Below are 15,259 nucleotides of genomic sequence, written 5' to 3' on the forward strand. Positions count from 1 at the left end.
AAATATATTTTTTTAAATGAAAGCCGGAAACTGCCCTGTTCTTTTGAATAATAGCAAGAATACTAATACAAGGCCACCAAGCTGAGTCTTTAGAGAAGGCAATTTTAAATGAAAACTTATAACAGTTTAATACTGTGAGTCTTAATTGGTCTCATGTAATGTTATCCGTGCATTTCACTCTTATTAATTTTAGTTGTTTCTGCAGTAATTAAGAGTAAGAAAGCAGGTGCCTTTAAAACCTAATCATTTTGATAATCAGTTTACACTTAAGTGCCTTTGGTAGCCAGGATTTTATCTTAAATGAATTTTAACCAAGTAATTAATATACACATTTTGACAGCACTGTTGACTACTATAAAATCTCAAAGGGGTTGTGCTTTTGGACGCAGCAAAGAATACAAACCCCCTCTTCTTAATATGCCAGTGTTTTCTTCCTCCTAAGATGAAACACCTTAGAATTGCTAATGTTTATGCACAATGCATTAAATAATTTTTATATAAATATGCCCTCCAGTTTATATGTTGCCAATGAAGCTCTCAGTCTCAAGCTCTGGAACCTGGCACGTTCTGGGAATTGGGATGGGAGATTTATTCACCACTTCTCTTTCCCCTATTACTTCTGTTAATAGTTCATTTTGATACACCACACCACCTTTTTGGAATTGACCTCAGCTTGATTATGCTTCTGCCCCACCTAGATACCTTTGTCTGGCTCCCTCCTTCCCTTTAGAACTGGGCTGGCCACTGAGTTCAAGCAGCTTTACAGAAGTTTTATAGCACTTGGTTTCAGGAGTACTGTATACACACTGCTTCCAAACTGTAGGAGTTGCTGCATTCCTTCTCCAAAGGACTAACACCATGAGGAGCTACTCCCCTCCAAAGGCAGGCTTTGGATTTTCCAAATATTTTGTATCACTAAATGGTTCCTACTTAGCAGTCAGATTGTTCCACTGTTGCTACAACGTAATGGATGATATCCAATGTTAGCCATGATGGAGAAAATAATAATAATTTCATAAATGTATTATTTTGATGACTGCCAGACCCTCCAAGTGTCCCTATTTTCCAGGGACATTCCTGGATTTACAGAAGCCATCCTGATTTCTGAATGTCCCGCTTTTCCTTAGGACATCTCTATTTTCATTAGAGAAATGTTGGAGTTATGTGAGCCAAGGAGATAATTAACTATACAATCTTTAGAAGAAATAGCGAAGTTTTTAAATGTTTAATGTTTTATTATGTTATTATAATATGTTGGAAGCCACCTCTTCCCTCTTGTTTTTCATAATTCCCAATTATTTAATTACATAAATGTTATATCAAACCTGTTAATGTTTTAATACAGTGGTCTTTTTTGTTAATTTAAAAATAATCTTTATTGAAAATTATATCAAAACATCAAAAACAAGCAAATAAAACATAGCAAAATACAACAAAACAAATCAAAAACCACTGCAACTTCTAACAAACACTCTATCAAACAAAAAAACAAAACTAATAAATCAAACCAAACAAACCACATACATACATTCAACACCCATTCCTATCCACATTTTAGACTTTTTAGACCTCCACTTGTCGTCCTCTCAGGTTAATTCATTAAACCATTTCATTTCTGCTTTCCTACAGTGGTCTTTTAAATAGTCTATAAATTTCTTCCATTCTTGCTCAAACTTTGTGGTCATCTTTGTGATTTCAGCATCTTAATTATCCATTCTTCTTTCGTTGGTATCTTCTCCTGCTTCCAGTTTTGGGCTGAGGGTATGTGATTCCATTCTCCTTTCAACAACTGAAAATCCCTATGCCCGCCTACCTTTTACAGTACGGAACTAGCTGTTTTTAGGTACTGTATGTAGTTAATGGTTGTTCTGGAACACTGAAAAGAATAAACTGTTAGAATCTATGGTGGTCATTGTATGCATGAAAAGAGAATTAGCTAGGCATTGCAATTGTGATTAATCTTGAATTGTATTGTAGACTGTTGGAAGAGGGTATTGGAAGACATTTAATGACAAGGAAAATTAATAAAGAAAGACATTGAAAAATGATTACCGTATTGGCCTGAATATAAGCCTCACTATCACCCCAAATTCCGACTGTGAAAAGTTAAAGTGTGGCTTATATTCACAATCTTATGGTATGCAGCCAGGTGCGCAGGGCAAACAGTGCCAGGAGCATGCCAGGAGTCCCCCGTCCTCTCCCCCAAGGCTGGGAAGGGAGAGAGCAAGGAAGGGGAAGGGCCATCGGCAACACAGCGCGGCTCCCCCCCCCCACCCAGCATGCAGCCAGAAGCAGCGAGGAATGGAGCAGCTTATATTCAGGGGTGTTTTTTCCCCCCTCCTCCCCCTCCAATTTTAAAGGTGCGGCTTATATTCGGGCCAATACGGTATATATGATCACATGATATTATGATGAAGGCTGATCTGAAGAGCCAAATGATTTTGATTGGTTCAGGATTATGACATTGGGTTACAATTGTTACGATTGTTGTAAATCTTTTACTGGTGAATAGAAATCATGTGCTTAATCTGAAAGTGTATAAAAAAAACGTTGCTTTGGATGTGGTTCTTTGCAGCCTTGTTATTTTTGAGGCTGTCCCTATGCACATTTTTCTTAAGACAATCATAACCTTTTAAGATTTAGTGTCAGGAGTATAACGTATTCCTGGACACCGCAGAGTTAGACGCAGACTTTCTGGAAGCTTCTGGCTGTTGTGAAATTGACTAGACAGCTCAACGCAGGAACTCAGCAACTCACTGGATAACTATATACAGTATTTATTGATTGAAGCAACTAGCATCCATAAGTTACTATTTACAGACTTTACAAAATAAAAGAAACAAAACATAAAATCTTTTCCTCTCTCTGTCTCTCTCTCTCAACCTGACACCACACACTAACACCTACCACACCACGCCCTCTCAGATAAAGCTGAGTTCTTTAAGTACTCCACTGACCAATCACAGGTGCTTGCTAATGGTCAGAGAGAGAGCAATCTGGGCATTTCCTTTCTGCAGGTAGGTGACTCTGAAAACTCTAACAATTTTGTTTTTCAAAAAATGGGCTATATTTTCGCTTGGAACCCACAAACATTTCTTTTGGGTTTCTGGAACGGATGTCTCCAGTCTAGGAATCCCTTTTAAATTTATCCAACAGTCATACACAAGTAACTTACATTAATTAATTTCAATGATTCTACTCTGAGTGTAATTTTGTCTTATTTCCCCCATCTCATCTGCAGTTTTTTCCCCAGTGTCTATTTCTGTAAGATTTAATTAACTGTCAGTGACACTAACCTCAAAGTAAACTTCTTTCTTAAAAAGAACAACTGATTATTCGATGGGAGCAGTCCAAAGTCAGTGAAATGGATTTGGGGTTTGGTTATTTTAATCAGGTATCTATTTATTTTTATTTTCTGCTTTTAAAACTGATACACAAATTTTATCTTTGTGTATCTGTAATGTTCCCCACATCTCAATAAAGAATAGCCACTTTGTTTCTGGTGGGAAAATAAGATTTATGTAAAGCACTGCCTGATTTTCCAGACCATAAAATATGTCCTGATATACTGCTACCCTTTTTTATTCACATTATTGGATTGCTCTTGTCATCCAGGATGTAAAGGGCTGGCACCCAAAACTGCTATCTATTTCGAGGTCTTGCAACAACAGTAGTTCAAATTCTTATTCAGCTTGCATTCTTACCTCAGTATTGTTAAATTTAATGTAAGATTGGTTTTCTTACATATTGTGATATTTTTCAACATGTGAGTATACTGAATGTAATTTTGTTAGGAGTATGCAAAATATTTGATTACTCTTGATCTATAATTCAGATATTATGTTTGTGCTCACCATTCATAAACATAGAAAATGTTCCTCAGTAGCTAGTGAGGTATGTGCCAAAATCTGTTGTTACATTGTTGCCATTTAAGGAAGCCATCGTGTTTCTTTTAATATTATACTAATTAAGAAGCTTCCTTTTGCAATGACAGACTGTATCCCTTTTTAATTTTCTTAAAGTTCATAATAAGAAAAATGAAAAGAAGGATTAACCCATAAGCCTCTTTGTCTAAAACTTGTTTTCTTAATTAAAATGCATTATTCTTACTAAGATGTTAATATATCTCGTTATTTCAAGTTGTTTTATCTGTGAGAGAAAACTTTAGCATTTCCTACCTCCAAACAGCCCCTCTTATCTTGGATCATGTACAAATTTTGATAGCAATGGTCTTCATAAATTATATCTAAATACATAATATATTACAAGGTTGAAACTATTAAAACTGGGAAAATAAAGATTTAAATGTGAAATGTATACCTTTTAAAAAATGAATGACTTTAAGTAGTGCTTTTTTCCTTAAAAATTTTTTTAGAGGTACTCTCATTTTGACTCAAGAAAAATCACCATTTTATAGTTCAAATTGGGGGAAATAAATACAGTAAATGGACAGAAGTACAAAGATTCACAAAAAAAGCACTGACTTTAAGTGTCAAGACTTTGTGGAAGGGTGTATGAACCAAAGATACCCCCCCTCTCAAAATGTCATGCCTTCTGTCATACTGTTCTCTTTGTCTGGTGCACTGCAGCCTTCCCTTCTGTGTATACCCAGCCACCTCCTTCATGTAAACCTTTGTAAACTACCAGAATATTTCTGAGCATTCTGTGGTTGCGGCATATTTTAGAAGTAGCAGCAGTTCGAAAAACATGTTAACAAACATTAATCACATGATGATCACATGTAGACAAGTGAGGGTCTTGGAGGAGAGCATCACTCTAAGGAAGAGGGAAATACTCCATTAAAATGGAGCCATTCTTTGTGGTGTGACGAGGCAAGCGGATATTCTTTTGCACTGAGTATAATCCTCCTGGGGGTGGGCTGGGGGTCCTGGTAGTGGTTGATAATGTTTTTAGTGACACCTGTCTATGTCACTGGGCTTATGAAGGACATGCAAATTATATGTTGACTTGACTGTCTGGTGCAAAGGTCGCAGATGTCACATGCCATCTAAATTGTGCTGGGGAGGAGTCAGTGGTTGTTGTGAATGCTGCACGACACTAATGACATGTGAAAATGCAGTCTGTGATCCTAGAGAAGACAATTTTAGATTGCCAGGTAGGAGGTGGAAAGCCAGGACCTACAGGGTGGCTTTCTCTGAAATACTAGTTGTTTCCTTCCTTAGCCCAGTTAGGGTTAATTGGCGGCAAGAGAAAGGTATTCTGTTCATTTGCACTATTGTACATCACGTGTTCCAAGGCTGCTCTGGTACAGTTTCCAGACTAAGTTCTAATTCAGATTTATACTAATTAATTTAAGGAGGAGGAACAAAGGGTAGTAGTTTATAGTGCTGCATTTTTTTCAGTCTCTTGAAGCCCAGATTCCAAATGTTTAAGAGAAATAAAGGCAGAAATGTCAACAATGTCTTCATTTAGGAAGTGAAAATAAATTAATAGCTGAGAGGCTGCTCCAGAGAAGAAAAACTGTTAATGTAGTGCCAGCTAATAGATATATACTGTACTGAATGTAAGTAGGTTGGGAAAGTAACTTGGCAATCATATTCAGGTGGTGAGCTTCATCTTGGGGAATGGAGGAAGAGATTCAGGCTGAATTCTGTTGCTTTCCTTTTATACCTGCCTTATGATTATTGGAACAAGGTGCTACTCATATTCTTTTCAATTGTACATTGAATGTGGCTTGACTTCTTGTGCATTCAAAATTCAGAGCATTTATATATATAGTTGAAGATGTTAACGTATATTTCGGGGACAATGACTGTTTGATAGTTCTCTACAAGTGTTCCACATGCTTAATGTTAACAAGATGAGAACAACCGATAATGCTGTTATCCATTCTGAGAGCAGAAACTACTGTGTTAGACTCTGTGTTCAGCAAAAATTCACCCTGTGATGAATAAACCACTCATTTCTTGAGCCTTGCTGCTTCAGCTCTACAGGAGTTGTTAATGGCCTCATATGTTCTGTGGGTGATAAAGCCACAGCCAGTTTTGCATGATTATTGACCTTCACACATTAATGTACAGTGTGTCAGACAGTCTGCTTTACAAATCTAGCTTTTGAATGTAGTTCTTGACTACATGATACATGAATAAGAGAAACATATGTTACAGAAGTACATGTGTTAAAGCCAAATCTAGTACAATTGCTTTCATGAAAAGTACATTTAGGGATTGAGCAAAGCCAGAAAAAAACCCACAAGAGTTCTCTCAGAAATGCTCATTTATCTAAAAGCTGAGGTCTTTAATTGCTTCTTAATAGGGACCAAATTATGCATGTTTAAATACCATGAGTATCAACTTGAAGGATTTTTAGAAGGTGCTTAACTTTTCAATTGGAACCAATGTTACTTTAGGTTGAGACGATCCTTGTCAAAAACCAATAGCCAGGATAGTAAGGATAGCAAGGACAGATAGAAACAATATATACTGGTATTCAAAGTGATATATGGGACCTCCAGCCTTGCAACTTAGATGTACCAGTATTTATGGTAAATTATAGTTCCTGATTAGTGGTCAAGAAATATTTTATGTGGCACCTGACAATTACCTTATAGAGAAGATTCTAAAGGGAGAGTTTTGATTAAGGAGCTCTTTTTCTAAATTTAATAAAATAAAAATGAAGTACAACCAGTGTTCATATCCATAGAAGCAATTCCAATTGTCTTGTCAGCCTCTTCCCTCCCTCCTCCCTTACCTTGCTCTTTCTACTATAGGTAGAAATGAACATTAACTGGTAGACATAGAAAAGCAGACAACACAAACATTTTTATCGCCCCTCATTTTATTGTGGTGTTATATTCAGATTCATTGAAAATTGCTCACACTCTTCCTGCTTCCCTCTCTCTGCAAACTATCCCTGTCCTGATTCCTATCACTATGCTGCATTTGACTATATTTGTGCTTTCACAGAGTTAGTGAGCGAGAGGCCGCATTAGAAGCAGCCCTAAGGCTGCTACAACAATTCTACCTGGATCTGGAAAAGTTCCTCGCCTGGCTTACAGAAGCAGAAACCACTGCCAATGTTCTGCAAAATGCCACACACAAAGAGAGAATACTAGAGGATACCCAAGGGGTTCGGGAGCTCATGAAGCAGTGGCAGGTAAGTCAAGTGATTTGAATTATAGAATTCTTTTATACTATGAGGAATGAGCCCTTTCAGCTTACGGAAAGGGGATGTGCTCACTTTTAAATTGTGTTTCTCTGTGTTAATGCCACTGAGTGCTATAAAGATGTGTTTTATTAATAACAAAGAGTACAATGAACATCCTTTTTATTTAAATCTTCTTTAAGGGAGTGTCTGATGTTTAAATAAATAGAATAGTGAGAATTCAAGTACTGTTTGAAGGGGAGAGAAGGCAAATAACATTTGCTGACAGATGCTTCTATGTCACACATATAACTGAAACAGATTCTTGACAGACCTTTGGCATAGATGAGCATGCTGTACATCTTTTGTGCTTATTACAGTAATGCAAAATCTGTCTAGATGTTTCTGGTTTTCCTAACTGAACTAGTTTAGTTTTCTACATCACTGGAGAAAATTAGGACTTCTGTCTAGTACATGCCGATGAGATGAAATTGAAACAATGTCTTAATTTTCACTAGTTATAGATAATTAGGGCACACATTTGTTTCCCCCACTAGAAGCAAACAAAAAACAAAGACATCTTCATATCAGGGTTTCTTTCAGACCCAGCTTTTAATAAAACATTCAGTTACCACATTTAAAGCAGCATGGCAAGCAAGCTTATATTTCCATTGTGTTATGATTATGCATCATAATTTCCATGGTTTTGATCATAATGTGCCTGTGTGTGTCTGATTTGCCAAGCCAATATGTGTATACAGAGCACAGCACTGTAGTGTAAAATATTTTTACAGTGTTATTAGATGCCTGTTGGGAATGCATAATTAACTCTAAACCTAAGAACTCTACTGTGTAAAGACCACATGAGTTAATATGTTGCTGAATTAATTTTTATGGCTTTATTTAATAATAAAAACCCCTACCTTTTATAGTTACTTGGTTGCTAGCTTTGTTATGGTGCCAACATGTGATCGGACAAGGTATTACCTTGTTCCCCTGTGTATTCATCTACTATAACCCTAGAGGGAATTCACACATCTTTCTCATGAGCGGACTGTACCTACATATAAAATTTCCCCTTTAGATATTATAATGGAGGTGCAAATGCAGTTTTGCAAGTCATTCACGTACCAAAATTTATGTTACTCCAGGAATAGGGTTGAATTAACAGTATAATCCTGTTCCTACTAATGTACTCTGATGTAGAGCCATATGTTCTCATGGTTGTATCCAATGCTCACTTTGTGCTAACATAAATACTTCCTCCAGCATAAGGAGAGGCACTTCATTTTCACTAATCCCTCCTGCCTTCTATACCATATCCATACCATTGCTTAGGGTCCCTCAACCCCAAGGGGACGTTTTTGGGAGCCACAGGGGGCTGTGTTGAATAGGAGGGATCAGCAAAAATGAGGTACCCTGCCTTGCACAAGCAGAAGTACTCCTGCTAGCACAAGAGCCACCATTGAATGCAACCCTCAAAACAAATTTAAGTAGTATTGTTGAGACACAGATATATAACCAAAGCTGGACTTCTGTCACTAAAAATCTGCAATGCCCTTAGATATATGCTTGAGGCAGACACTCTTTGGTGGGTATAAATATAGATAATTACAGGCTATACATGTGTGTTTTCTCACGGTGTGAAATACTGACCACCAATGTTCATTTACAGTGTACAATGGGGATGAGGGAGTATGATATTATTGCACATTTTGTTGGCATACCGATGTAATTATATTGTCTTTGCATTATAAATGCAGTGTTAAATAGCATGTGTACGGAAGCATAATTTGTCAGAGCTGATAATAACATAAAAGTTGAAGTGTTTCACATCTTTGCCATGCTTTCTGGAGATTTCCTACACACACACACACACACACACACACACACACACACAATAACTAACTGTTAATCAGAGGAGTTGTGTAATTACATTTTATGTTTGATTGTCTAATTTAAATACATCATGGACTCCCTATGAGGCCTGAACTGATACATACCCATATTAAAGGAATGAAAGTAATGAACTTTATTTTCTGCTTTAGTACTTGTGGTGATGTGAAATCTCCGCTGTGTTAATTACCCTTGTGGGCTTGTGGCAATAATTATATGTGACATTGCCTTCCAGATCTATGATATTAGATGTAATTCTGAAATTGGCATAGATTTATCCTGTTATTTTATCAGTGTAAACATTATATATTAAACCTGTAGATCAATTTAATTAGCTGTTGATAGCTCTTTAAAACTTAACAAGCAAGCTTGCATGCGACAACTATCATTATTTGAGACAAAACCCTGAAAGTGCTTCAGATAGGTGCTTTACCCCAGAGTGAAAACTTCTGGGTTTCGGTTTAATAGTACAGTAATAATATACAGAAGACACATATTTTTGCCAAACACAAATTTCAGCAAAATATCTAGTAATCTCTCCCCCCACCCCCATAATAACACAGGAATAGTTTGATGGACTATTCTAACGGCCCATCTGGTCCAACAATCCTGTTCTCACAGTGGCCAGCCAGATGCCTGTAGGGAAACCCATAAGCAAGACCCAAGCACAAGAGCACTTTTGCTTCCTGTGATTTCCAGCAACTATTACAGGAAGGCATACTGCTTCTGAAAGTCATGGGTTCCATTTTGCCACTTCAGGCCAAACAGGAAGTGCCACCGCCACTGCCTCCACCACCGGGCTGGTGGTGGACAAATGTTGTCCCCATCTTCAAAAAAGGGGGGAAAGAAGACCCAGGTAACTACTGACTGGTCAGTCTGATGCCAATACCAGGGGAGGTGTACAGATAATTAATGGTCAGTTTGCAAGCATTTAGAAAAGGATGCTGTGATTATTAAGACTGTAAGAGCTGCTTGACAGTGGAACAGACTCCCTCGGAAGGTGGTAGACTCTCCTTCAATGGAGGTTTTGAAGCAGAGGTTAGTGGCCACCTCTCATGGATGCTTTAATTGAGATTCCTTCATTGCAAGGACTACATGAGCCTTGGGATCCCTTCCAACTCTACCATTCCGTGGTTCTGTTAAAGTTCTTCCTGGAATCTCCTTTCTTGTAACTTGAATCCATTGGTTCCTTGATTTCACCCTTAATCTCATGATCTCCTTGAACATTTTGATGAGGAGAACAATAGGCTGATATTTTTTATCAATTTCCTTAAAAACATAGGGTGCTTTTTGTCCCTCAGGACACCTCATTTTGAATCACCACACTATTTGTAATTCTCTCAAAGGAATAGGAGCCAGCTGAAATGGGTGAACATGTGATAAGTACCATATAAAACATTTCCTAGTTTCCTATTCCACCTAAATTTACAATCCGAGCAATTTTAAAAAATTTAAAAGGGTAAAAGTTTCTCGTATTTTCCCTTAAACGTGTTAAAGCAGTCAGTTCCTCCAGGTACATTTGGGTAGAGGGATATGCATTTTATGAAAAGTTTTGAAAATCTCCCCATGCTTTTTACACTCCCATGAGTACTAAGGAGTCATTATAGCTCCAGAAATTGTTGCTATGCTTTGCGACTATTGTACTGCTGAAGGGGTTTCCTTATGTTAAGGAAAGGTTTATTCTCAGAATAGCATCTTCATGCATAAAACAGGAGCCCATTTATATCCAGAATTTGCTGGGTTGCAGCCTTGAAATCAGAGCAGCACTTCAGTAGATATTATAATGCTATTTTAGGAGGCTGTTTTTATGCAGAGTTTCACTTTTGAGGCTTTTTATGGACTATGGATAAGAAAACAGTATTCTCCGTAAGTACAGCTATACGATGCATGTTCTGCTGAATGACAGGATGTATACACCTTAGCTAATGCTTAACAGTCATCACCTTATGCCTGCTAATGTAAAAGCCACTTCAGTTTGGAAGCTTAGATAGAACACCATGTTATATTTAACCTGCTTTAATGGTATTTTATTAATCGTAAACAAACAAGAGCCCTTTCCATCGTATTCCTCCGGATGAGAGAAAGGCTTTCAGTGGGTCACAGCCCAATCCTGTGTATGTTACTTAGAAGGATAATTAAATTCATGGGAGCTTCTTATCCATTAAGTGGCTGCAGGATTGTAGCCTATAGTGTTAGATAAATTATTAAAATTAATTATTCAGCCACTGCACAAAAATGTATTTCATGAAATACAGAGAAATGTTTTGGGTTTTTTTTCCTCAGTTCAGTTCTTTTGCATATTACTGTGCTTCCATCTTTCTTTTCCTCCATTACTTCTACAAATTTATCCCATTCTGTAGGCTCCTGGATCTTTTAATTATTTCTAATGACACCACATTTTCTGGTTCCTCTGTTGACCTAGTCGCCTTTGACTGGACTTAACCATCCAGGGGTCCTTTACCTTTTACCTTTAGCTTTCTAAGGATAGAGAATACTTTGTTCTCAGTGGCTAATTTATTTATGCCTTCAGGTATATATTGCAGTTGTTCTTCAGTACCATGACCTTTCTGCCTTTCATTCCACATGCTTTCACTTTCACTACCTTTCACTTCTGGGGTCCTATATCATTTTAAATGGACCTGTTGTATTTTGTTCCTTCTTACCAGGCCCATGCAAAGCTTGTCTGAGGCCCATTGTGGGAGTTTTGTTAGAATAAAGTTATGAACTGAAACAAAAAAATAGCTGGTTCCTACTGGGGTCCACCAGCTGGCTTAGCCCTCCAAGGCCCGGAGCAAGTGTACCTGGCTGCCCACGCTGCCTGGGCCTGCTTCTGACCACCACAAAATCTCACTATTAACTTGTTTTCCTCTTACATCCACATGCACAGCTAGTGGAAAGTATATTCCACTCGTAATTTCTAAGCTTAAAATTTTTATTATCAGTACATTTCTCTTTTCCATGTAATCAGTTGAAAGGAATATCTGACACTGGTGTGGCTAGCTTCCAGCCTGAGGGCCAGATCCACCTCCCCAAGCAAGTTCCTATGGCCCCTGAAGGCTCACACCTACACACACACCATATTAGGACTATGCAATATGCATAGTTTCTGCTGGTGCGGGGATGGGGGGATGTAGTAAAAATTGTGTTCAGTCATGGAAAACTCTAATGAAGACATCTGAAGTCATGAGTTAAAATTTCACATAGTTGCCTTGTGCCTGTGTGCTCGGGTTTGTGTGTACTTATTTGTTTTATTTAACCAGCTTTTTATTTTAAAGGCGTTTATTGTTTTTTTAAATGGTTTCCCACACACACCTGCAATTTCATTACTATGCCACTTTCACTGTCAATGAAAAACAATTGAAGTAAAGGTAATCCTGACTAAGAAGCAAATGTAGTTTTTATATGTGGATTTTGCTAACATATGTAAAATATTTCATTATTAAGTATGGTTTGTTTCTGGTGATTTGTAAATTAATGTCACATAAAAAGATAAAAATGTTGCTTTTGAAATATTTCTCATTAAATTATAGAGAATTTTAAATAAATAATAGAAAAGAATGCCTCTGGTAGTATCTTCTGTTTTCTCAATTATTGCTGTTACCAGAATGAATGACTGCGGTAACTTGAAGGCAATATTATTGCAGTGGTATCACAGAAAACAGATGACATGCAAACTTCAAAATGTAGCACCGAAATGAAAGTGCAAATCTAGTCCTTTGAATGTGAAATCTTTATTTGTGTTATGGGAAGATACGTATGAAAAGCAGTTTGCTAGAATTAAAGCCAGTCACATGCCAACATCTTTGTTAATTAAATGGAGAGCAAAATCTGGCTAATTAGTCTATACAGAACAGACAACCGATAGCAGTACCTGAAGTGCAATTTAGAAAGACATGCATTGCAAATTTAACTTGATGACACTATCTGCTACTGATGTTATACTGGGTGATTATAATCTCAATGATGTGTTTTTAATTGAAGATGTAGCCTATGATGGAAAGGTGAGAAATCATTTTACAAGTTACCATAGAGATGTCAGTTGGATGCCCGGATTCTTAGTTCAATTAAAATACCTTACTGTTCAGTGTATCTTGATGAGGATGTTTTGCTTTACAGTATATTTAAACTCCCTATGCACAATGTTGTGGAAGTGCAAAATAAAAAGACTCTTCTGCTTGGTTTTGTGCACAGGAAACACACTGAAATCAATACGACGAAGTGTTGTCATCTAGTGACTATGACACCCACTGCTGTGCATCCATATCTCCACACAGTCTCAGGTTTTTACCTCAAATGGCACTACATGTGGCTGTGTAAATCTATAATTTATACTTCAGTAAATTTCTCAGGTGACTTGAGAAATAGCTGCAGTCTGGGAAGTTATAAAAGCAGTTCTACTGGACCATTACTCTGATTATCCATAAGGCAACTGTGTGGGCAGTAGAAACAATACTGCTCTTAAATACCCATGCAGAAGTGATTTCTCATTACAGTGGTACCTCGGGTTAAGAACTTGATCTCTCTGGAGGTACCACTTTAGCTAATGGGGCCTCCCATTGTTGCTGCGCTGCCAGCATGCAATTTCTGTTCTCATCCTGAAGCAAAGTTCTTAATCCGAGGTACTATTTCTGGGTTAGCGGAGTCTGTAACCCGAGGTACCACTGTACTATATTTTGAATGGTTTTACATATGCACTGGAAGTAAAAGGTTAAGACTTCCAGAAACTTATATCATGTTAAAATAGTCTTAAAATGTGCTACTTGACTCATATATTAATGCACATTAAAATATGTTTGTCTTCTCCCTAAGGACTAATTCAGTACTCTGCTTTAGGTGGGAAAGGTGACAGTTATGATATTTCAATGTGAGACATTTCTAGGATTTTTGTGAAAATTGTCTTACATTGAGAATAAAATATGATGTTGCGCTCTTTCCACTTCCCTGAGCAGCGAAATGTTCCACTTGGGTTTGGTTTTCTTTGGGTGAGAGTGCATAGGAAGACAGCCCTGCTAGCTCACATCAGACTCTCAGAGAGAAACTCCTTAATCCTTTTTTTCTGTCCTTATTCAGTTCACAGCTCCCTTTCTCAGTCTCTTCAAAGTTGCAAACTCCAGCTTCTACCCACACCTGCCCTTAGCTTTGAGTTTGCCTCCTCCAAGCTATGATGGATATCTCCATTAAAACACTCAAAAGAGATTTCCAGGTATCCTAACAATTAAGTCCCTTGAAGAAATACCAACTAAACATTCTGGACTATTAGCCCAACAAAGGACTTTAACCCAGAAGCTATAATACCATATTGAGGGGATCAGTTGAAATAAACTTTTTTCGTTCATGGAGAAATAGTCATCAAGTGATATATATTAAGGGGGGGGGAGAGAAATATTAAGCTGGAATGCAAAATCCACACAGATTTTGCAGTATCCCAAGGTAATTCACTTTAGGGGATTGTTCTGTTTGTTCCATGCTTGTTAGAGTGGATTTTTAAAGAAGAGGATTTGTTACTTAGCAGTTCTCTATGGAGTAAGCTAAACTGCCTAGCCTGAGCTAAATTCCTTTGCTAATTTGTCATGTAGATTTCCCCCCCACACACACACACACACTTTATGTGAGAATCCAAAATCACAATATTGATTAACTACTTTATTATTTTTAAAGAAAACAAAACACTCTAATACCCTGAAACCAATCCACTAAAGACACTGGTGTACACTGAAATTAATTAAAAGCTAGCTGAGGCTGGGTGCAGAATTCCACAAAGCCAATGCCTGTGTTAAATATGTGATTAAGAAATTGCTGTGTTAGGAGAACTCAAAAACCCATCGCTACAAAGCTATATACACCTAATTTATTACACCTTTCTGGATTTTGATACTACCTTCATCGTGTGTGTGTGTGTGTGTGTGTTGGAAGCTCCCCAGAGTGGCTGGGGCAAGCCAGTCAGATGGGCGGGTACAAATAATAAAAGTAGTAGTACAGTGGATGCTTGGGTTGTGAACGTGATCTGTGCAGGAGGTGCATTTGCAACCCGCAGCGTTCGCAACTCGTGCCACTGCGTCTGCGCATGTGCGAGTGCTGAAACCCAGAAGTAACCCGTTCCATTACTTCCGGGTTCGGTGCGGTGTGCAATCCGAAATGGTGCAACCTGAAGTGGCCGTAACCCGAAGTATGACTGTAGTAGTTTTTTTAATTTGAGGTTTTTGTTGTTTCTAAATTAAGGGGCGTAGAATGTTCCAGGGAAGAGTGCAACCATGTGGGG

At 37.7% G+C, this 15,259-nt stretch overlaps 1 protein-coding gene across 6 annotated transcripts in view; it reads left to right on the top strand.

Moving 5' to 3' along the window:
• The window catches only part of DMD (dystrophin), a 1,040,101-nt gene that overhangs the window by 791,222 nt on the left and 233,620 nt on the right, over positions 1 to 15,259 (top strand). For all 6 annotated transcript variants that reach the window (XM_033147196.1, XM_033147200.1, XM_033147197.1 and 3 more), the window contains one exon: positions 6,927 to 7,116. In XM_033147196.1, coding sequence (XP_033003087.1) covers positions 6,927 to 7,116 — 190 coding nt within the window. The remainder of the gene's footprint in view (positions 1 to 6,926; positions 7,117 to 15,259) is intronic.

This window comes from Lacerta agilis, chromosome 4 (assembly GCF_009819535.1).
Source record: "Lacerta agilis isolate rLacAgi1 chromosome 4, rLacAgi1.pri, whole genome shotgun sequence".
In the NCBI taxonomy this organism is placed as follows: Eukaryota; Metazoa; Chordata; class Lepidosauria; order Squamata; family Lacertidae; genus Lacerta; species Lacerta agilis.